Source organism: Pseudonaja textilis, chromosome Z (genome assembly GCF_049901715.1).
Source record: "Pseudonaja textilis isolate UNSWEBS1 chromosome Z, rPseTex1.2, whole genome shotgun sequence".
In the NCBI taxonomy this organism is placed as follows: domain Eukaryota; kingdom Metazoa; phylum Chordata; class Lepidosauria; order Squamata; family Elapidae; genus Pseudonaja; species Pseudonaja textilis.
The window spans coordinates 7,036,444-7,060,639 of NC_142008.1; the positions used below are offsets into that span (position 1 = coordinate 7,036,444).

General features: G+C 41.2%; 1 protein-coding gene across 7 annotated transcripts in view; it reads left to right on the plus strand.

Annotated features, from left to right (window-relative positions):
• Positions 1 to 15,827, plus strand: part of ACTR3B (actin related protein 3B) — a 36,034-nt gene extending 20,207 nt beyond the window's left edge. For 4 of the 7 annotated variants that reach the window (XM_087916102.1, XM_087916100.1, XM_026719899.2 and 1 more), the window contains 5 exons: positions 1,159 to 1,332; positions 4,765 to 4,857; positions 10,160 to 10,285; positions 11,409 to 11,492; positions 14,493 to 15,827. In XM_087916102.1, coding sequence (XP_087772228.1) covers positions 1,159 to 1,332; positions 4,765 to 4,857; positions 10,160 to 10,285; positions 11,409 to 11,492; positions 14,493 to 14,588 — 573 coding nt within the window. In that variant the 3' untranslated portion in view covers positions 14,589 to 15,827. The remainder of the gene's footprint in view (positions 1 to 1,158; positions 1,333 to 4,764; positions 4,858 to 10,159; positions 10,286 to 11,408; positions 11,493 to 14,492) is intronic. The other 3 variants (XM_087916098.1, XM_087916101.1, XM_087916099.1) reach the window with 1 other exon arrangement.
• The last annotated feature ends 8,369 nt before the right edge of the window (positions 15,828 to 24,196 follow it).

The following is a 24,196-nucleotide window of genomic DNA, read 5'->3' on the forward strand; positions in this document are numbered from 1 at the left end:
CTTCCAAAATCCTTGGAGTAGGAACTGGGATCTTTTGTGAAGATCTTTTGGGATCTTTAGAGACAAGGAAGTGCTTAGTGCATGGGTGTCAAACTCGATCGCGTCACGTGACATATCGCAATGGTTTTTGCCTTTGCGGAGCCGGGGTGGGTGTGGCCTGCGTGTGATGCATCCGGCCAGCGGGCTATTAGTTGACACCCCTGGCTTGGTGTTTCTAGTAGTTAAGGCTAGAAACCTGGAGACTCTGAGTCCTAGTGCCGGTCTAGACATGAAAACTGGCTGGATGTCTTTGGGCCAATCACCAGAAGACTGTGAGATTTAGTCCCATCTTAGGCATGAAAGCTGGTTGGGTATCTTTGGGCCAATCACCATAAGACTTTCCTGCCATAGCCATGAAAAGCTGGCTGGGTAACTTTGGTCCAGCCAGTCTCACTCAGCCCAACCTGCCTCACAGGGTTGTTGTGGAGAATATAAGAAGAGGAGGGAGTATTAGGTATCTGTGGGGCCTTGAATTATTTATAAAAATATTAAAGTTGGGATATTATTATTATTAATAATAATAAATGGTTGGACTTCAACTCCCAGAACATTGGGGAATGAACATAACTGTCAGCCTCATTAGATGGATTTGACTGGAAAATCAGTTCCACGGGGAATAAAATTACTTTTGTTGAGATTGGATATAATAATAGAATCTTGCAAATCTGATTAAGTTGTAAGCCCTCCCTAAAATTCTGTGAGTGAGTGAGGAATTTGCCTGATCCGCTTCCGAATGTTATGTGGAAGTTCGGGACTTAAAAAGTGCTTTATTTCTTCTTTTGCCTATTCAGCGGATCCTGCGTGACACAATAGCTGTGTGATTTTAAGAAAAGAAGAAGAGCAATGAGAAGGGGCTTCCTTGAAATGCAAAAATATTGCCCAACTCCATTAAGTCAACTTTACTCACCGGTTCTTTGATCAGTTTGCTTTTTTGGTTTGTTTGTTTTTTTGCTCATGGCTTTCAGATTCTGATAATAAACATTTTTTTCCTCAGCAATTGTAAAATGAGCCCCTGGAGCAGCTGCAATGTAGAATAACTTCTAAAGATGTTAACTTTTAATCTCAGCTTCTTTCACCCAATAAAACAAACATTTTCCTTCTTTTTTGTATTATTGACAGGAAAAATACTGTTATATTTGTCCTGACATAGTAAAAGAATTTGCAAAGTATGATGCTGATCCCCACAAATGGATTAAGCAATACACAGGAATCAATACCATCAACAGAAACACATTTACGATAGATGTTGGTTATGAACGATTCCTTGGGCCAGAGGTCTTCTTTCATCCAGAGGTACGAGACAAGATTGCTGTAATAGAAGTCACCACCACCGCAGTAGTAGTAGTAGTCGTAGTAGTAGAAGTAGTAGTAGTAATCATAGTAGTTGCAAGGATGGTAGTAAGAAAGCAGGAGGCAGGCAGGCAGGAAAGAGGGCAATGGTACTCGTAAGGCATCATCTTGTGGCTAAATTATTTTATTTTTATTTCATTTATTTGATTTGTCAATTGCTTACAAGATAATAGGTATAAGTATAAACATGAGTAAGAATACAGGAAATAGGTACGAATAAATGGGGACAATAGGACAGGGACAGTAGGCACGATGGGGCATTATGCACGCCCCTTACAGACCTCTTAGGAGTGGGGTGAGGTCAATAGTGGTTAGTTTGAGGTTAAAGGAGTGGGGGCTAGAGGATGTAACAACAGAGTCAGGTAGTGCATTCCAGGCATTGACCACTCTGTTGCTGAAGTTGTACTTTCTGCAATCGAGTTTGAAGCGGTTTACATTGAGTTTGTATCTGTTGTGTGCTCTTGTATTGCTGCGGTTGAAGCTAAAATAGTCATTGACTGGTAGGACATTGTAGCAGATAATTTTGTGTGCTACGCTTGTCTAACCATAGGCGGCGTAATTCAAGGTGGTCCAAGCCCAAAATCTCAAGCCTGGTGATATAGGGTATTCTGTTGCAAGCAGAGGAGTATAGTATTCTTCTCGTGAAATACTTCTTACTTCTTGCTCGATTGTATTAATGTCTGATATGCAGTGCGGATTCCAGTCTGATGAGCTGTATTCGAGTACTGGTCTAGCAAAAGTTTTGTATGCTCTAGTTAGCAATTTGATATTTCCAGAGGAGAAGCTTCGTAAGATTAGATTTACAACTCTTAATGCCTTTTTGGCAATGCTGTTACAGTGAGCTCTGGCGCTTAGGTCATTTGATATGAGAACTCCGAGGTCCTTGACAGAGTGAGGATCATCAACGAGGTCATATCCACCTAGTTTGTATTTAATGTACTGATTTTTTTTACCAATGTGTAGGACAGAGCATTTGTTGGTCGAGATTTGGAGTTGCCAGATGTTTGACCATTCAGACACATAATCAAGGTAGCTTTGAAGGATAGTTACATTGTTGGTGGTGTTGAATAGTTTTACGTCATCCTCAAAGAGGACACAGTTGCTTATAAGGTGATCGCAAAGGTCATTTATATAGAGTATAAAGAGTCTGGGTCCTAGAACGCTGCCTTGGGGGACACCGCTGTTAACTGGAGCAGTGTTTGATATAGCGCTCCCTATTTTTACTATTTGTTTGCCTGTTTGACAGGAATGCAGTAATCTACTTATAAAGGGATCCGGAAATGCTGTGTTAGTGTTAGTGTTAGAAAATGCACACCTTCCCTTTGATATAAGTCAGTCATTCTCAACTTTAATAAATTAATTTAATAAATTAAATAAATAAATTTAATAAATTTTAAGATGTGTGAACTTCAATTCCCAGAATTGAAGGGAAGCTGGCTGGAGAATTCTGGGAGTTGAAGTCCACCCATTCTAAAGTTTCCAAAATGGGATAAAAAACACTGCTTTAGGTACTGAAGAACTGCATCAAATTAATTCTTTTATTTTCTGACATGATGTTCATTCTTGACAGAAGGCCATTAGTACCTTTTGGCCACCTCTTCTTGGAAAAGTAGAATTAATAGCTACAGTTAAGATCCACGAGTAGTATGACTATATCATTTATCGTCCAAACCAGGCCCCTTGTGCTGGGAAAAGTGGAAAACCAGCTGGGAACGAAAGCTCAAGGGAAGCAGTAGCACATGTGTCCAGCTGCTGTGGGGGAAGAAGGGGGCATCTGCCCAGGAACCTTGCAAGGGGAAAGAGAATAGTGGGGAGTGTCTGATTTTGCATTCACAAACTGCTGGCCTTGCTTTGCCAGCAAACAACTGTATTAACAATGCTACTTCATTAAGAAATGAAAAATCCAGGACAAAACATAAAGTAGATGGAATGCTAGGATAGCAAGCATAAACTTAGAAGATCCAAGAAAACCAGAATGGCTGGTCTTCTTTTTAAGAAGAGATTGGGCAATCATCTGTCTGAAATGGTATAGGGTTTCCTGGTGGAGCAGAGGGTTGGACTAGAAGACCTCTAAGGCAGGGTTGGGATTCTACCAATTCGCACCTATTTGCTAGAACCAGTTGTTAACATTCTAAGCAGTTCGGAGAACCGGTTGTTAGAAGAAATTACTGGCCTAATCCTGTAAGGAAGGCAGGAAGGAAACATTCTGGTGTTGCTTACAGAAACTGCCTCTCCGTTAACCCTTATTACATTCTTGGCAGGACTAGAATTTCTGTCTTAGGAACATCTCTGGAATTTTCCCCCATCCTTTGCGGGTATTTTGCTTGTGTGGAATGACCATTCAAAATTACAATGGCACTGAAAAAAGTGACTTATGACCATTTTTCACACTTATGACTGTTGCAGCATCCCCACAGTCATGAGAGGCCAGGTAAGGAGATGCATGGCTCGATGTGAGTGATATTGAGTTGGCCACACCCAGCCAATAACATGACCACCAAGCCACGCCCACCCAGTCACATGACCACCAAGCCACACCTACCACCTAAGCCACGCCCACAGAACCGGTTGTTGAAAATTTTGAATCCCACCCCTGCTCTAAGGTCCCTTTCAGCTGAATTATTCTGTTAAATTTAAAATGTAAGAGCTGTTATTTACAAACTCAGCTGGTTTTGTTTTTCAGCTCTGATGATGTTTATAAATCAGACCAGAAATTGGATTAATTTGTCCATTTTTCAACCCAGCAGGGAGAGAAATAAATTATGCTTTCCTGCATAATTGCTATGTGGAATCCAGGAAAGGTTCCTCCCCACACCTTTTTTAACAGTTCCTTGTTGTTAGTTTTGGTTATATGTCACCTCTTTCCCTTGCTCATTTACAGCAGATCTTGTCAGCTCCCAAGGAAGGATTTAAGAACAGACTTATGACCAAAATTGGGACCAGAATATTTGCCGCTGTGTCATGTGGTTGTTAAATGAGTTGTGTCTGCTTTTACGACCTTTTTGCCATGGTTCTTAAATGAATCATATGGTTATAAAGCAAATCCGCTTTCCCCATTGACATTGCTTGTCATAGGATCCCTGGCAAGCCTTACAAATGCCAATCATATGACACCGGAATGCTGCAACTATTGTACATACCTGCCCATTGCCAAGAGGAAGAATTTTGAGTGCAAGGACCAATCATATGTCACTTTTTTCAGCTGCGGCACAACTTCAAACAGTCATTAAACCAATGGCTGTAACTCAAAAATTACCTATACGCTTTTTACAGCTATTATAACTTCAGCTGTTATAAGTTTAAACCAACTGTCATAATTCCAAGACTTCCTATATCTGCATTAATTGATTATCTGCCTCTCTTATTTGTTTTTAGTTTGCCAATCCAGATTTTATGGACTCTATTTCGAATGTTGTGGATGAAGTTATACAGAACTGTCCCATTGATGTTCGGCGTCCTTTGTATAAGGTACACAGAGAGACAGAATTATGAAACGACATTCAGGTGAAATTTGAAGTCTCACACCTTGTGTGTCTTCCTGCTGGTTTGATTAGTAGCTTGCAGGTAGAGGAATAAACAAATAGATTATGATCTTGGAAACATAATTTTGGTAAAACTGCTTTTATTTTCAGTATTAGTCCAACACTGAACATTTCTGAACATCATTAGGTGTCTAGCTATAGATTCAGCTTTTCTCATGCCTTTAAAGCTCATCCGTTTTTAGAGAAGTAGACAAAAATCTCACACTTGCTTTTTAATTTGTTTATTATACTTATTAAATTTGGAGCCTGCCTACCTCACTGACAGGATAACTTTACCTTGATGGTTTCTGTTTTTTTGCTCCAAGGGGCACTGATGACCCATAAAATACTGCAGGTGATCATTGGTGTAGGCAAAAATGAAATGAAATACCATATTTAAGTGGCTCTAGTTGCTAGAGATGGCCTATCACCACAAACTAATGGCAGCCTCCTAATTCTGAGAATCTTATGAGATTTACTGATCTCATGAAATTTCAGCTATTAAAAAAATTAACTTTTAATAATTAAATTCATGCATATGTTTGTAGAGTAGAGGAATAGAATAGAACAGAAGTACTTTATTTGGTGTAGTGTGATTAGACGCACAAGCAATTTGTCTTACTTTTTTTTTAAAAAAAAACACCCTTTTTAAAATGGCAGTGTAATTTGGCAGGAAAAGATTCATTTAAATTTTCTTGCCTGATATTTTCATGCATTCTGTTTATTGTTTATTTATTAGCTATCCTTGTATCCTTGAGCTACTTGCTTTGATTAAACATTAGTTGGCATTTTCATACAAGGACGGAGGTACATATTTCATTTTGGTTGTGCCTGGATGGATGCTGCCAATCAAAAACTATGACAGTCCTAGAATTACAAGGAAGTGCATTGAAGGCTTTCCTAATTTTTTATGTTATTAGGATAATTAGCTCCATTGTGGATCATTGTATATTTACTTATATTGAATTGTGTTTATTTTTTGCTGGCTCCTGTACATCCCAACAGGTTAACATTCTCTATTTTCATATCTGTCTCTTAAAGACATATAATAGCTTTATTTTTTTAGCTTTATTCATTTTTTCCTGAACAATTAGGATTATTAGCATAATAATGATGCATGATATTAATTATCAATTCCATTTATAAAAAGATAGTAGTTCTTCTCTGTCCTCTCTGTATGTCTTCATTCTTTTCTTCTAATGGCTTCTATTGGCATCAGCAGTGGGGTGTACAAAAGCTGTCCAGGACAAAGATAGTCTTGAAGAAGGCAGTCCTTGACTACTATGTAAATATCTACTTAGCCCAGGTAGACAGGGGAGGGTGAGGAAAACACTCAAGATTGCCCTGTCTTGATTCTCTTTAATATAAAGAGGAGAAAGAATCCTAGGCAGGCTTCAAGATTCTAGCATTATATCCTGTGTCAACAGAGTTCTAATATGTTTTTTTGTGATGTCTCTTTCCTGACCTGGGAAGAGAAAACTTTTTCTAATGGAATGCATAGATAATCTTGGGGAAATGGAGGAAGAGATGATGATAATTTTCAAAGGCTTTTATGGGATGGGTTCAGAGTATCTAAGGAATTTACCTCAGTGTTAACCACTCCATTAATTCCAGCAGAAAGCGCCTATTTTGGATCCCATTGATCACAGAATTTTGGCTGGCAAGAAGAGCCTTTTCTGTTTTGGCCCCCAGTTAAGTGTAACATAATAAGGTTTAAAAATGATATAGACCTAATATATAAATTCCAGATTTACAGATTAACAGAGTTGGAAGGGACCTTGTAGGTCATCTAGTCCAATCCCCCACCCAAGCGGGAGACCCTGCACTATTTCTGATAGATGGGAGACCAATCTCTTCTTGAAAGTCTCAAGTGATGGCGCTCCCACAACTTCCGAGGGCAATTTCTGTTCCATTGGTTGATTGTTCTCACTGTCGGAAAGTTTTGCCTTATTTCCAGGTTAAATCTCTCCTTGATCAATTTCCATCCGTTATTCTTTGTCTGGCCTACAGGTGCTTTGGAAAATAGCTTGACCCCTTCCTCCCTGTGGCAGCCCTTCAAATATTGGAACACTGCTATCATGTCTCCGCTGGTCCTTCTCTTCACTAGACTAGCCAGGCCCAGTTCCTGTAACCATTCTTCATATGTTTTAGCCTCCAGATAATCGTGTAAGAAAAAAAAGATAATGAAAGCCATTAAAAGAGCGCTACAGCCTAATTCTAAGCATTCAGTTCTTAAAAGTTCTCCAAAATACTGTTTTTTATACTAAAACCCTGTCTGCCTATCTTAATTTAAATTTAATTTCATAACGGAAAACCATCATGTTGTTATTCCTTATCTTGGAGCCCCCTCTTGTGGCTATAAAAAAAATCCTCATAAAATTCGTAAAAAGAAGAAAGTTTAAAAGTTTGACCAGATAATTGCAGATGAAACAAAGCTGTTTGTATTAGGAATATAACCTTGTTGCAGGAAAATAAATAAAAATGAGATAAATAAAATCACAAAAAAATAAATTGTTCTCAGATTAGTACAATCATTATTTGTAAAATTGTAAAATTTCATTAGGTAGCTAATGAAAAAAACCCAAAGTTGTAGATTATTGAGTGAAGTAATCTTTAACTAAAGAGAGATCAGCTCTGCTATCATCACTATCTGCTGAAAATCCATAGGCGACATTTGTAACAGGCTATAAATCACTCTGAAGACTTTATAGCGTTACCAATAGAAGATAATATTTATAGTTGACTTTGGCTCCTTGGTGCTCTCTGAATTTGGTTTTTTTCTTGCAGACGTTTCATTATAAGTCTATTGTTATTACTCAGTTTACTAACCTCATCAGTGTTAGTGAGTGTGGGATTTGCTGCTGTACTTGCATTGATTAGGTTACCTACTTGGGTAATGAAACATCTTCCAGAAAACAGCCAAGCTCAGAGAACACCAAGGACCTTGGTTATAGTGATCTGGGGTCATCCTCTTTGAAATAGTCCCCGGTTCTTCTGTTGGGTATCTTGACATTTAATCATCATTAAGAATGAAAAGGGGAAACGGGAAACAATTTGTCTACTAAAGAAGGCTCTTCCTTGATTTCATGAATGAAGCAATACCGTTTCACAGCAGAAGTTGTCTAAAATACCTTCGTAAAAGGAATTCTAAACGAAAATCTTTTTTGTATATCTTAAATTGGTATTTACTACTGCTTTCTATTCATAGCAATAGTGTGGATTAATTAGTTCGGTTGTACCATACACAATATAAGCTTTTCTAGTTAACATTTACACCTACTTTATTATCCTTTTGTTATTATTAACTGCTGAGCAAACTTTTCTCCGTGAATAATGTATGGATGGATCATTCAAAAGTTTCACTTAGTCTTCTGTCCTTCTGTTTTATAGTCCATTATTATTCAAATAACTTTTACCCTGGATGCTACGGTTCAATGTAGAAGTTATAGAGACCATCTTCTGCATCAAAATTCAACAGTCTCCTATAATCCATTGTCAACTGGATTCATATGTGCTCTTTTCTCCAGTGTTTAGGTCAAGGGTCTTCAAACTAGGCAAGTTTAAGACTTGTGGACTTCAACTCCCAGAATTCCTGAGCTAACCTGACTGGATGAGGAATTCTGGGAATTGAAGTCCACAAGTCTTAAAGCTGTCAAGTTCGAAGACCCCTGTCTCAGATTCATAAGGATTGCTGTGGCTGAGATGAAGGAATTAATAACGGCTAATTCTCATTAGCCTTTCTAGCCATTTGAAAGAAGTAAACCAACAATTTTCTCAAAAACCATATCAGTTTAATTAGCACTCATTATTGTAATGTGCCGTGTGAGGGAAAAGGTTTTGGCCTTAAGTCTATTAAATGTAACAAATAGAATATAACTGTGTACCCCCTATAGACTAAAGTCTATTAAACGTAATAAATAGAATAAACTGTGTACCCTCCTATAGACTAAAGTAAATTATCAGGTGAGGTAAGATGACTATGACCTTCTCGGTTATGGAAATTTGGAATTTTTGTTTTGAAATATCTCATTAATTTTCAGTTAAGATCTTATAGTGTAGGGGTAACCCAAACTTGGTAACTTTAAGATTTGTAGACTTCAACTCCCAGAATTCTCCAGCCAACTATGCTGGCTGGAGAATTCTGGGAGTTGAAGTCCACAAGTCTTAAAGTTGCCAAGTTTGGAGACCTCTGTTAGTGTGTTGGTTTACACCATTGTTTCTTAACTTGATAAGTTTAAGGTGTGTGGGCTTCAACTCCCACAAGCTGGCTGGGGAATTCTGGGAATTGAAGTCCACCCACCTTAAAGTAGCCATGGTTGAGAAACACTGTTCCATGCATAAATTAATTCATTCCTTCTCCAACCTAGCTGCTGCTTTCTTTCAGTTTTGCTTCAATTCATTTTGTAATGGAGATGCTTATTCTAAAGCGAAATCTTGAATACTAAGAGAGTTCACTCAATGATGCCCAGGCAAGCTGAAAGACTGGACGCTCAGTGTGAAAATAGATGTATCCATGGGATATGTGTGTCAAAAAAAATATGGCACCTTTGCAATAGAAGCTCATATTCAGTGCAAAGCTTGTAAAGATTTGATTGCACTTTGATTGTGCGGTGATGGTCATCAACTTGATTTATTCGATCTTCCTGCAGAATGACATCAGTGGATTTGTCATGTGATATAGGAAGTTTTTTACTTACTGCTGATCACTTAGTAGCTACCACAGACCCCCCCCCCAAGAGATACTTATGACTTGATTTTGAAATTACAATGACTGAATATACATCCCCCTCACATGGTCACGTGATCACATTTTGGAGGCTTGGAAACCAGCTCGTTTTTACAACTGTTTGCTACGGTCTGTGGTCACATGACTGTGATTTTCAATGTTTTTTCCTGGTTTTCAGCAAAAACTGCCCTTGAGGAAAAATGGATTCACTTAAAAACCATGTCATTTGCTTAACAACCACAAAATCAGGCCTGATCATATGGTAACCCATTTAATGGCTGCAACTACTAGCGAACATAATTTCAGGCTATGGTAACCCATTTAATGGCTGCAACTACTAGCGAACATAATTTCAGGCTCAATAATGGTCGTAAGTTGAAAACTCTCTGTATGGATGTACCTGACCGATCACATTTTTGTCCTGCTATTCCTCATCTTGGAAAAAAGATCCATAGATCTGTCTGTTTTATCAAAAGGTTGACTGCATTGTCTAAAGCCCCCAAAATATTTCTTTGTCATGTAGAATGTGGTGCTTTCAGGAGGATCTACGATGTTCAGAGATTTTGGTCGTCGCTTACAGAGAGATTTGAAAAGAGTAGTAGATGCTCGACTAAAAATCAGCGAAGAACTCAGTGGTGGTCGATTAAAGGTAAATTTTGATTTTTCATTAAATGGCTGAACAAACAAAGGGAGGACCCTGAACTGATTAGCAAGGCCTGTAAATCAGATGACACCTTTAAAAAGCATGCTAATTGCATTTATTCAGGCCAATATGGTGCTCTGAGATGATTTGCAAAGAACAACATTATATTATTTATATGATGACAGTCAGTTGAATTCTGCAGGTTTAAAGAACTGCCCAACATCCAGAAAGCGTTAGAACATTTTCAGCCCAGAGTTATACTCCTTTGTAACAAAACTCAGATTTTTGGAAATCAGAGGTCTGATTGCAAAAGGTTTAGCCCAAAGGATTTCATTCTGGTTAATATGAGTGGAGTAGAGGATGAATGAGAGTTAGTTTGGTATAGCAGTTAAGGCATCAGGCTAAAAACTGGGAGGCTGTGAAATCTAGTTCTGCCTTAGACACAAAGTCAGCTGGTCTCTTAGGGCCAGACACTCTTTCTCAGCCCTAGGAACAAGGCAATGGCAAATCACTTGTCAAGAATACTGGGGGGGATTTTATCCAGCTAATTGCCAGGAGTCAAGACAGACAGACAAAGGAAGAAAAGAAAAAGAAAGGAAAGGAAAGGAAAGGAAAGGAAAGGAAAGGAAGGAAGGAAGGAAGGAAGGAAGGAAAGAAGGAAGAAAGGAAGGAAGGAAGGAAGGAAGGAAGGAAGGAAGGAAGGAAGGAAGGAAGGAAGGAAGGAAGGAAGGAAGGAAGGAAAAGAAAGATAGATCAATATTTTCCTTTTTTGCTGGACCATAGATGTCCAAGCTGTGATTCTAGCAACAGTTTGGAGAAAAAAAATAGCGGAACTCACAATATTTTGGGCAGGTGCTTGAATCCGGCAAGTGTAATTACATTCCTTCTAGTAGAACGGTCTCTTGCATTAGGAATGGAGAACTCAAATCTTGGGTAGTGAGCCATGGAGATTTCCAACCTGCATTGCTGGAATCTGAGCCAGCTTCATTAATTCCACACAGATGGTTATTCAGAATTTATTCTCCCATAGTAATTCATTAAACACAGCGTGCCGTTCCAACTGGTAGGCCTGGTTAACTCAGCCTGTGTCGTGTTCTGATAATATTCTGCTTTTGCTTGTGTTTTGCAGCCCAAACCTGTGGAAGTTCAAGTCATCAGTCATCACATGCAGCGTTATGCCGTCTGGTTTGGCGGGTCTATGCTTGCGTCAACGGTATGTCTTTTATTAAATGAGCTGGTCCTAGAAAGGCTGCACATCATATGTTCGATTCCTAGGCACAGAAACTTCCCTTTTATTGTTCCCACCAGCAAATGAACTCATTGTTTTTTCCATTGCTGGTCAGTCAGGCTACGTCTTGCATTAATAAGATCAATGTGGAGAGAACAAATTTTGTTAGGCAAAAATCCCCGCCCCGCCCCCCCGCACCAAATCCCACTTAACATTTCTCAAATGTTTTAAAAAAACCCAGTGTCTTCTAAGGATATCTGATTAAATTTGTTTAATCCAGAGAACCTATAGATAACCCTCAACTTACAAAGGGCCGCTTAATGACCGTTTGGTGGACCTCCCCAGACTCATTTTCAGAGTTACAATGATCAGATTATCACATTTGGGACACTTGGCAACCTGCTCACCTTTACAGCCTTTTGCAGTGTCTCATAGTCATATAACTCTGATTTGTGATTTCTTTTGGCCAGTTTCTAGGGTTTACTTTCAATTTTCATTAAAAAAAAAAAGCCTGTTGGGGAAAAGAGATTTGCTTAACGATCATTTACTTAATGACTGCAGCTTTAACTTAAAAGAAAGGTTATAACTCTGAATCTGGTCATGTGATGCCTTGACTTACTGTTCTGACCCAGGCTTCGTCAAATGTAATTAAACACAAACTTGTTTTAAAAGCAAAATCTATTTTAATGCAACACTGGGAATTATTTCCAGTCACAGCCAAAACTAACGTAAACAGATAAGCACATGCCTGTCAGTGCTGTGGAATGCTGCCAAAAACAGAAGTATCCAAATTAATTGTAACAGTACCGGAAAAAAATCTACCAGAATATGCAGAGCTTCAAGAAGGACTCAGTATATACTGAACTGCTTTGCTTCCTGCAAAAGTTTCGTCATTGAGGTCTGACTTTTATCCCTTATGGGAAAGGCAATCTCCTCCCAGCCTTACTCCCGAGTCACCCCTTCTGCTTCAGCTGCTCTTGCCTTCTAGCAGCTCTGTGCACATGTGCACTGGGAACAGACTCCCCTGGGTCCTCTACCTCACTGCTGCCAGACTCCGAAGGCCCTGAAGGCAGCACCCCACTCCCAGATGGTCCTGGTCCCATCCCTGCATCGGACGCAGGACCCTAGTCCAAGTCCTCTCCAGACTCCCTGGCTGGTCCCCATTCTTCCCCACTGACCTATACCTCTGCTGTCTGCACCGGCTGCCAGCGAACCACAACACTTACAACCGTAAACTTCTAATCATAATTCCGTGCTCAGTTCTGGTCATACGTTGAGGACTTTCTGCAGGATACAAACTGAGATGATCTGCATTTAAAAGAAGTAGTCCGAAACACCTGAAGATTTTTGCACTTGGCAGCCCAGCACCACATAAACACGAAGCACAGAATAGCCCAAAGCCCACATTCTGGTAGAGAGAAATTCTCTTGAGGATTGGCTTCAGCGCGAGTCTGAAAGCTTGGAAGAGTAAATCTCTGTTTCCAGTGACCGGCCCAGACTGCATCCTGCAATGTTATCCTGGGACACATATATTCGCTTTCATTTGCCCAGCATCTCTGCTTCCTTCTCCAGTCTTGACACTTGACTAGCCATCATTCAGTGTACTGAATTGCTCTCTTTGTACAATTCTGTGCTCAGTTCACGAAAATTCAAAAAAGGTGCTTTTTTAGTCTCTAATTTGGAACAGCCCCGAGCCAACTCTGAGCCCTCCGAGTTCAGAACCAGCTCTTTCTGGTGATAATGTAAGGAAGGAAAAATAGTCAATTGGATAGGATTTTTGACAAATATAATAGAATTCTTTATTGGCCCAGTATGATTGGGCATGCAAGGATAAGCTCTTCAGTGTACAATGTACATACCAGCAACCAGGGGTGGGCTGCTAGGGGCTCGCAGGGGTTCGGGAGAGCCCCTAGCTAAGATTCTGTGCAGTTCGGGGAACCCCCAAATCCCACTCCTGGCTGGCCCCGCCCACCCCTCCCCGCCCCTCCCAGGAGTCCCCACATGACCTGTTTTGGATGCAGTTAAGTGCAGGGCTCGCACGGAAGCTCGGGGAGGGCAAAAAATGGCCCCCCTGGAAGTTCAGGAAGGCTGGAAATGCCCCCGTTTCTGGCTTCTGGAGAGCCTTCGGAGCCCGGGGAGGCCATTTTCACCCTCCTGGAGGCTCAAGGAAAGCCTCTGGAACCCAGGGAGGGCAAAAATGCTCCTCTGCCGTGGTGTAGGAGGCCGACTAGGCCACACTCACCATGGCCACTCACCCACCGGGCCGAGAACCCTTTGCTACAATTTTTGAAGCCCACCCCTGCAAGCAGCATGTGATAAATCACGATCATAATCAAAATAGAATCATCATAAATCATATATTACAACACTCAGTCATAGTCATAGGCTACTAAATAATCAACATAAATCATGACAGGATACTAATAAAAGCAATCAACAATAAGATACAAAACAGAAAAGTTATAATCATAAAATGCTGAAGAAATAGGTAATAGGAAAGATGAGAAGGATAATAGGAATCGAGCTCTGCTTGGTGGTTTGATAATCCAGGGCATAAAATGGTGTTGTGGGAATTAGTTGTTCAGCAGAATGATAGCATGGGGGGGAAAACTATTCTATTTTATTCTATTTTGACAAATGGTGTAAGAGCAGACTTCAGCAAGTTTTCATCTATGCAATCACTTTGCATAGTAGCATAATGTGAGTGAGAAATGGAACAAATTCTTTCTGTATTGCTTTCTTAAAATTTCTGTTCCTTGTGGCAAAAAATATCTTGAGGATGTGTGTCTCTTTCTTTCAAAATAAACTGCCAATCTATCTTTGCCCCGTGTAGTGAATTCCTGCTATTTCAAGGGAGAGAAATGCGCTGGGAAGGTGATCATGTACCACCCATTTTTCTTCCGGACTGGTTCATTTTCTTGATCGCATTTTTTTTTTGCACGCTAAAGCTTCTGATTTATCCTTAATGTGTTTTTTTTCCCTCAGCCAGAGTTCTTTGAAGTGTGTCACACCAAGAAAGCCTACGAGGAATATGGTCCTGGCATTTGCCGTCACAATCCTGTTTTTGGAATTATGTCATAAGGCTCATGGTGCAGTAGCATCTGCCGTGGGGTCTGATGGTGAACCTTCTGCTGACAAGGAGGAGAGAGACTTGGTGCAAAGAGCAAAACTCAGTGTGGTATGGATGCCCCCTTGCCTAGAGTGTGCATTAGAATCAGGGAGTTCAAAGCAATTGGACCGGCTATAACTCAGTGGTGAGAAATGACTTGACTGTTAAATTAACTCTTTTCTGCAAGTTAGCTTCTAGTACACAACATTCGCTTTGCTAAAAAGAGTGAAAGCATGAACTGTTCAGATCACTTTTTCTCCACCTTAGTAATTTTAAGATGTGTGGACTACAACTTCCCATGCAGGCTGGAGAGTTCTGGGAGTTGTTGTCCAGGCTTCTTAAAAGTTGCCAAGGTTGAGAAACACCAGCCTAGATCAGGTGTGTCAAACTGGCAGCCTGCGGGCCTGATGGGTCATGCGCAAGTCACGCCTGTTCCAGCTCCACAAATAGGGAAAAACATGGCGAAAGGTCACCTGATGGCAACGTGATGCCACGAGTTTGACCCCCGTGGCCTAGATGAACAGAGGTCCAGATAAGAAGCCAAAATGTGGTATTGTTCCTTCAAAATCCAACATTGGTTCTAACCTTACAGTGCAGTGTTTTTAAACTTTGGCAACCTTAAGCTAGGTAGACTTCAACTCCCAGAATTCTGTTGAAATCCACCCAGCTTAAAGTTGCTAAGGTCGAGAAACACTGTGAGAGTGAATTTGGCCATGAGAAAACTCAGCCATTGTAAAATTGGGGTCTAGTTTCATTTAAAAAAAATACCCTACATTTGCCATATATGAAGGTTTTGAAAGTTTTACTCTCTCGATTATGTGGTTTGTGGTTGTGGTGGGTTTTTCTGCATAAAAGTACAGGTATCATACGCACATAATTTGTGGAAGTGATCTGAGTGTCCAGGTAAGGCCCCTTAATACCATGTTTCTAGCCACCCAGTGTTATTTGAGATCGAGATGAGCAGCATAGAAATATAATAAACAATGAAATAAGTCTTCCTTGCCACTAGTACACAACCTAAGGGCATTCTTTGAGGATGCCATATGTGTTTTTAAAATGGCAATGTTTATATTGGGCTGAACATGTTCTGCTTCTGGAATTAATTTGTAAGATTTATTATTGCTATTTATTTGATTACGGGGGGGTTATTGTTTTAAAAATGGGAATTGATTCCTCTTGGTGCAATAAAACTATTAATGTGTTCACAAAGAGCTACACTTGTTATATTCTGTCTTGTTGAGGCCCTTTTCTCTGTTTAAAATAGTCCCCATTTTGCTATGGAATGGGGCTAATTTTTCTCTGTTTAAAATAGTCCCCATTTTGCTATGGAATGGGGCTAATTTTTCAGTATATTCCTGAAGAAGATACAGTAGCTTTAATGCCAGTCATAACCAGTGGTGGGATTCACATTTTTTTTACTACAGGTTATGTGGGCGTGGCTTGGTGGGCGTAGCAGGGGAAGAATACCGTAAAATCCCCATTCCCTCCCCACTCCTGGGGGAAGATTATTGCAAAATCCCCATTCCCTTCCTACCCCACTAACTTGTTTTCCAGCTCCATTCTTCTGTGCAGGGCAACCAAAGAAGACCCAGCCAATCAGCTGGGACACAATGGGAGGCAGAGAAGAGATGGGGGTGGGGCCAGTCAGAGGCGGTATTTGCCGGTTCTCTGAATTTTTTATTTATGTCAGGAAGGACCTAATGCAGTTAAGAGTCAACCTGGTGTTGCCTTTTTTTTTAAAAAAAAATAGCAACTAAATTTTTGCTGGAAAGCAGTCATTTTGCCAGTATATTACAGAGATAGTCTGGGTTTTGCAAAAGGAGATTGTGCGTTGCCTGCCCACACGTGCTGTGAGTGAACATTTGCTAGCATTCGTTCACTACATTTGTACAAACAGCAGGTTCAGTGACCCAGTTCTTTCAAATTCATCTTAGCAAATTCTGCTTAAAGATTATGCCAATTTCTGGTCTTGGGTAGATCAAAGCGGACAGAATCTTTTGTTCCTGGATTCTGCAGTGGAATCCATCTTTTAAAAAATCAGGCTGTAAGAGGACAATCATAACATATATTTGCAATTTCTTGCCATCAGGCTATTTTGACATATTCATGGTTTCATTGAATCTGGGTGGACAAAATAACTGGATGCTGAGCAAACAAAATGTTGGATTATACTAAAATCTACTGACTATTTGGCTCGTTGTCTGTAGTAATTTCCCAACCCTTTAGTCAATTACGGGACTTTCTCCCTGTTCCCATAATTATTTCATTATAAAATATAGGCATGAACTGGATACAGTGATATTTATGTAAACCTCATTGGATCATGGTTTCAGAGATGTTTCCTGACATAACACTTGGCCAACCCCACACTCCTCTACCCTAGCGATGCCTCTCTTGCAGACTTGGGCACCCTGTTCACCTTTCCCAACCTGTGCTGTGCTCATGCAACCTTGCCAAACTGTGCAACTCTTCTTGTGCATCACCCCTGACCCATGATGTGTTTCTTATCCACCTTTGGCAATGGTGGGATTCAATTTTGTTTTTTACTACCGGTTCTGTGGGCATGGCTTGGTGGGCGTGGCAGGGGAAGGATGCTGTAAAATCGCCATTCCCTCCCCACCCCACTAACCTGCTTTGCAGCTCCGTTCTCCTGTGCAGGGCAACCAAAGAAGACCCAGCCAATCAGCTGGGACTCAGTGGGAGGCAGGGAATAGATGGGGGTGGGACCAGTCAGAGGTGGGATTTGCCAGTTCTCCTAACTGCTCAAGATTTGCGCTACTGGTTCTCCAGAACTGGTCAGAACCCGCTGAATACCACCTGTGACCTTTGGGTACCTTTCCCGAGCCACATAGCACCTCTCATGCACTCCCACGCATCCTACTTGACCTGTGCAGTGCCTCTCATGTACATACAGGTAGTCCTCAACTTATAACTACAATCGAGCCTGAAATTTGTGTTGCTAATTTGTTTGGAAATTTGTTAAGTGAGTTTTGCCCCATTTTACAACTCTTCTCGCCACATTGAAGTGAATCACAGCAGTTTTTAAATTAACAGCTGTGTCAGAAGGTCACCAAAGAGGTTCACATGACTCTGGGACACTGAAACAATCATAAGTGTGAGTTAATTGCCAAGCATCCAAATGTAAATCACATGAACGTGGTTGTAAGTATGAAAAGAGGTCATAAGTCACTTTTTTCAATGCTGTTGTAACTTTGAACAGTCACTAAATCAACTGTTGTAAGTCAAGTCAAATACTACCTGTATTTGCCCCCTTGTGCACCCTCTCTAAGCTGTCAATTTCTCACACACATGCACACTCGCACCCTTGTATACCTTGCCTATCCCACATGATGCCTCCCTTGTACCTCTGGGCTTACCCTCTCAAACCTGCTTGGCACCTCTAATGCATTCACACCCTTGTGCATCCACTCCAGATTATGGTGCCTGTCACTCACTCCCTTGTATCCTCCCCAACCTACTTGGTACCTCTTGGGTACCCCCATATCCTCCCATATTTGCACCCATCTCTTGTGTGTCCTGTTGCTCCTTTGCACATCTTCCCCACCTTATTCAGTGCCCCCCACAGACTCTTCCTGTCCTGCCAGGTGCTCACCCTGTACCCCCACACACCTGTCCTTGTTCTGACCCAACCCTGTTACCAGCAAGAAAATCTCAAACAAACGCAGCAACTCAAACCTTCACAGCTTTAATCTACAAATAATTTCTTTGTAGATAAAAGATGGCTTGCAGCCAATTAGTCCAACCAGACAGAAAAGCTTTGACAGAATTGTTTAGATAAGTCGGAGTCTCTACACACAATGCTGGGTCCTTAGAGCGTTTTTGCCTTTTTCAAAGGCAAAAATTTTGAAACCAGGCTTATATTCCCTGGAGGGAGGGGCCATTACATTGCATCCTTACTCCCGAATCGCCTGTGCTGCTCCAGCTGTTCTCTTCTACGAATCATCCTGTGCTCACTTGGCACAGGCTTCTCGGGGACCTCCTCATCACTGCTGCCAGCTCCCACAATCCCTGAAGACAGCAGTCCACTCCCTGATGGTCCTGGCCCTTCATCCAAATCCTCACTCTCCTCCACCGTCCGCACCCGCTGCTGGCTAACCACAACAGTCCTTGACTTGAAACAATCACAGCTTTTCCAAATTTCAGTCCTATAAGAGTGATAGATCCTGGATTTGGGATGCATTCTGTAAGTTAGTTCATTTGAGATAAGATTATGCACCAGGGAAATCAGAAGATCCACGCAGTTCAAATAAGTATAAAGATTTATTTCAAGCATAACCACTGAAGTACTCTTCTCAGTTGTATGGGTTGGAGAATCCAAAGCGTGGGCTGTCTCCTACTTCCTTGCTTAAAGACAGAGTCAATCAAAGTTTAGTCCAGCCCCCTTTCCACTGCACATGCCCAGTTTTTGACTCCGTCTTCATGCAAAGAGAACAGGAGGAGAGAGTGCTCAGAAAGAAAGATAGAAAATATATTGAATGCTTCCGGTTTGCAGGGCTTCGGCGGCAGGTAGGAATCCGTGATCGTGCGTGGTTTCTGCCTGGGCTCATCGCTGGAGCGTCCCGAGCCAGTTGGCTTCAGGGCTAAGCCACCCCGTAGAGGTGGCAAAGAGGGGGGAGATCCCAGCAGGGTCGAGGAAAGCTGCATCTTTCCTCCCCAGCTGGCTAAACTCCCTTTCCCGAAGGTGGTAAGAGCGGTGGTCAGAAATGGCCGCATCAAAGAAGCACTGAGCCAGAAAAGAAAGTGCAGGAGGAAGTTAAGAAGTGAAAGTTTTGGCTGACCGGGATAAAGAAGCAATAACTAAGGTATCCTGGAATTTAAATTTTAAAAAAAGATACATCGCTCCCAAGGAAGATTTGGAAGCAGCGAATGAAAGCGAAAAGGGAAAGGTTTTTTTTCCCACTCTCCTTCCTAACGTTGACAGCGAACAGAGGTGAATGAGAAATCGGAAAACCTGCTTTGGCATCAATAGTTAATTAAACTGGATAATTAAATGTCAAGGGGATAATAAGGATTTCTGAACATTAAAAAAACCTCTCTTTTTTTGCTGTAAGTGGGAAGGGAGAGGAAAAGAATAAGAATAGGATTCGGAAGGAGACACTGCCTGGAATTTAAAAGAATCTGGTTAAATTCTAACAATACTTCTAACACTTTAACTGGAACTTTGTAACTAAACAGTAACCCCCTGGAAGAGAAAGTGAAAAAAGAAGAAAGTGTCAAAAGAAACAGCTTGTGTGCATTTGGATTGCTTGGTGACTTTGGAATTTTTGGAAACTATATTTGAATGACTAAAAACACTTGGGTGGTTATTTGAAAAAAATGTTTTACAATGGTCTCACTTGTGGATGAACTGAAAATGGAATTTAAAAAATACAAAGAAGAGGAACAAGAAGAGAAGGGCTCTCTTGGCTCTGTTTTTCAGTTCTTAGAAATGGCGATCTGTACCTACGAGAAACTACAAGAAAAGACTGCGCAACAAGAAGATTGGGGCAAAGAAGAAGCCATCTTTAATGAACAAGTAACTTTACTTGGGGAAGAAAAGGGAAAGGAGGGAAAGAAAATGGAGCCTTTAAGACCCCAAAAATCAACCAAAAAAGGGAAAAATAAGGTGAAAAGTGGATATAATGTTAGAAAGCAACAGAAAAGGGGAACACAGAAGAGGGAAATGGAGGTGGGGAGACAAGGGGGTAAAAAGAGCAGAGAGAAGAAGCAAGGGAGGAAGGAAGGGAAGAGAAGCTACAAAGGTGTGGAGCAAGATGTAAAGAAACAGGACTTATTTAGAGATAATGGGTAAAAACTTAACTGAAAGTGATTCTGCAAAGGTACATAAGATTGTATTGTTATATTAGTATTAGAAATAATGTTAGAAAATTGGAAACAACATATGATTAAAATGGGATAAAATACTCAGTGTAATTCAGTGAAAGTTTTGTGAATAAAATAAATGAAATGAAATAAATGAGAGAATTGAATTAGGGAGGAATGGGAACATTTAAATGACATAATGTTTTAAAATATAAGTGAAGTAGGGGGGAAATAACTATGGAAAGTTTATAAGTGTTCCCATGGAAGTACGATACTTGTCTGAAAAGTAATGTGTAAAATGTTTAAGATTTAAATGATTATTAATATTAATGATAGATTTGAATTGGTATGGATTGTTGTTTTAATTACATTATATATTTATATATATTTTTCTTTTTAAAATATAGTGTGTAACTTTAGAATGTACTAAGCAGAATCTGAATGGAAGCTATGTATTATGCTAAGTGTTATAAACTTAGGGGAAAGAGATAAAGGCGTCATACTCCAATCAGTGATTACAGGAGAAATTTTGTTTAATGAGAAAAGATAATAGACAGCTGGAAACAGGACAGACAAAGAATATAAGTATAATGATCTGAGATGAAATAAATAAAATAAAATTAAGAAAGTTAAAAGAGGGGAGAAGCTATATAGAAAATGTAGAATGGTAATAAGATATGGAATGGTATATAAAATGAGCATGAATTTGAATTTGTGTCTGTACGAAGAGATGTAACCCGGGATCAAGCTGCTTTCAAAAAAGATGTTTTATGTTTTGTTTATGTTTGTTTTTAAAAATCAATAAAAATTTTATAAAAAGAAAAAAGAAAGAAAGATAGAAAATATAGGATCAATGCTTTGGATTCTTTGAGGAAAAAAGAGAGAAAAGAGAAAGAGTGAAAGTCAGCGAAAGAGCCGGGACCTCATCCCAAGACAGGAAAGCCCACATAGCTGTTTGGTGTTAAGAGAATAAGCGGCAGCAGCCTCAGTAAGAGCGGGCGGGTGCTCAATCGGCTAGCAAAGAAGGAGGGCAAATTAACCCAATTTTCCCAGAGTCTTGGTTAAACAAACCAGAAGCCGCACAAGCCTCCAGCGCTCTCCTTAATTGGGGGCAAACTCAGTCTTCGGCTGAGCAAGCTTCCAACCCAGCCACACAAGCCTATCCAGGAGAAAGGGAGACTAGAGTCCATGCTCAGGCTGGTCTGAGTATATTGGCAAAAGCCAAAGGAAAAGACTGTGGCTGAATTTTCTGAAACAGAGGCAAGCCTGGAGGAGCAGGAATCCCCTGCCCCCAGTTTGAACAGAGAGCAAAGCACAAAGGAACCCAGAGAGGCTGGGAGAGCTTCAGAAAGGCCTCTCAGCAGGGTGTCCAAGGCAGATGAGAGGGAGGCATTAAGGAGACAAAGGGCCATTGAGAAATGCTTCCCAAGGACAGAAAAGGAGGCGGAGAAGAATGGAAATTCCTGCGCTCCAACAGGCAAACCAATGAAAGCAAGTATCAGGAAAGGAGCGCAACACTAGAGGGCACTGAAGATCAGCCTTTTCAGCCTGCTCTTTGTATGAACGAAGGATTGAGTGAAGAAAGACAATGCTCTCAGGCATGCAATGAAGAGCCCTCCCCCAAGAGAAAGAGATTTTCAACAGACTCTAGCTCTTCCTCCACAAGAAGTCAAGGAACAGTCCTTTAAAGAGGAAATGAGGGCTATGATGAAAGAAATGATGGCAGAATTCAGGGACAGTCAGCGTAACAGACCCAGCCTGATACATAATGAGAGGAGACGGGATGCTCATCATCATTCTACTTGAGCAGGAGGAGTAAGGGAGGAACTGGGCTTCCAGGGAGACAGTTCCAGTAGATCAGACGCTCACAGTGAGGCCTCTGTTTCAAGAGAGGAAGAATATAGGGAGTCAGCTTTCTCAGATGAGGAAATGAATGAACCAGAAACTCCAGTGTTCACAGGTCTATTTCGTCACCATCTTTCGTTTAAGATGCTGCTGGGGAAGGCTAAGATAGCAACAGGTCTGGGGAGAATCACAGGGACAGAAGGGTCTGAGTTAGAACCATCTGATCCCAAAGATAAATTTTTTGCTAGAACCAAGGTTGAAAGTGAATCCATACCTTCACCTGAATTGTTCAGGGAAGTGGTGGAAGGTCAATTGGACAGACCAGTTATTTTCCCAATGCCAGGGGGGAATGAGAGGAAATTTTATCATGCGGAACTAGCAGACCTATTCCCAGTTCCCACAATAGACAGCCCTGTGGCAGCCTCCACGTCTGCTACAGTGTTGGCTAACGAAGCAGAGGATGGTCTAAAAGGGGAGGATAAGAAAACAGAATAGACCCTACAAAAAGTTCACCAGGCTGCAGCATGGGCGGTAAAGGCAACGTCCATGGCATCATTTTTCAGCAGAGAAGTCCTGATATGGATTGAACAGATGCAGGAAAGGATGCCACCTGGCAATCTTCGATTGCAACAGGATTTGAATAAAATAACTGCTGCAACAGAATTCATAGCAGACGCCACACTTAATGGGGTCAAGTACGCAACTACGGTCATCGCAGCTTCAGTGGCTGCAAGGCGACTTGTTTGGCTCTGCCACTGACAGGCAGATATGAAACATAAATGGAAACTGGCATCAGCTCCAGTTAAAGGGGACAAATTTTTCGGGGAGGCCATTGGGCCATTACTGATTAAAACCAAGGATAAGAGGAGGGTTTTACCCAGGAAATTTGGTCAGGCAGGTAGGCGACCTTCTCTATATACACAGCAACAGCCCTTTCCTATCTCGAGGGGTGGCTTCAGCCACTCACCATACACACAGATACAGTACACACAGACCCCTGCTAGACATCTAGAAAGGTCAGGATTTAGAGATGGGGTGGGCAATGGTCCTAGGGAAGGTGCCCCTTCTGGAGTTCGACCGGCAGGGCCTTCCGGCATACAAAGTGATGACTGGAACATTGCGCCCATTGGCGGGAGGCTGGGCCTATTCACCGACCAATGGGTGTCGATTGCAACGGACAAGTGGGTCCTAGACACATTAAGAAAAGGCCTAGTTCTGGAATTCATCTCCATACCCCCAAGCTCATTCAGAAGATGCCCGACGCCAAGGGACAGAACCAAAAGGGTAATTATGGAAACATCAGTTCAACATCTGCTGGACATTCTGGCGGTACAAATGGTACCAGAGAACAAACAGGGACAAGGGTTCTATTCAAACCTGTTTGTTGTGCAGAAGGCAACGGGGGGGAGGTGGGTGGAGACCAATTTTGAATCTCAAATTACTAAACAGGGACATAGTATACAGGAGATTCAAGATGCAGTCCCTGCAAGCTATACTAGGGAGCATACGGGAGGGGGATGTACTGACATCAGTAGACCTCACAGGTGCTCACCTACAGATACCTATTATCAGGACCCATCAGAAGTTCCTGCAATTTTGTTACGCAAGGAGACACTACCAGTACAAAGCTCTACCATTCGGCCTGTCCTCAGCACCGAGAACTTTTACCAAGGTCCTGGCAGCAGTAGCAGCCTTCCTCAGGACAAAGTCCATATGGGTCCAATGCTACTTAGATGACATATTAATACAGTCAACGTCAACTCTTAAGAGCACAGAGCGATCTAGAAACCATGATACAGACATTACAAGAGCATGGCTTTTTGGTGAATTTCAAAAAGTGCCATCAAGTGAGCACAGCTCCGGGGGTGTCCCTGGACTTGCTATCACAAATACTAGGGAAGATGATATCGGG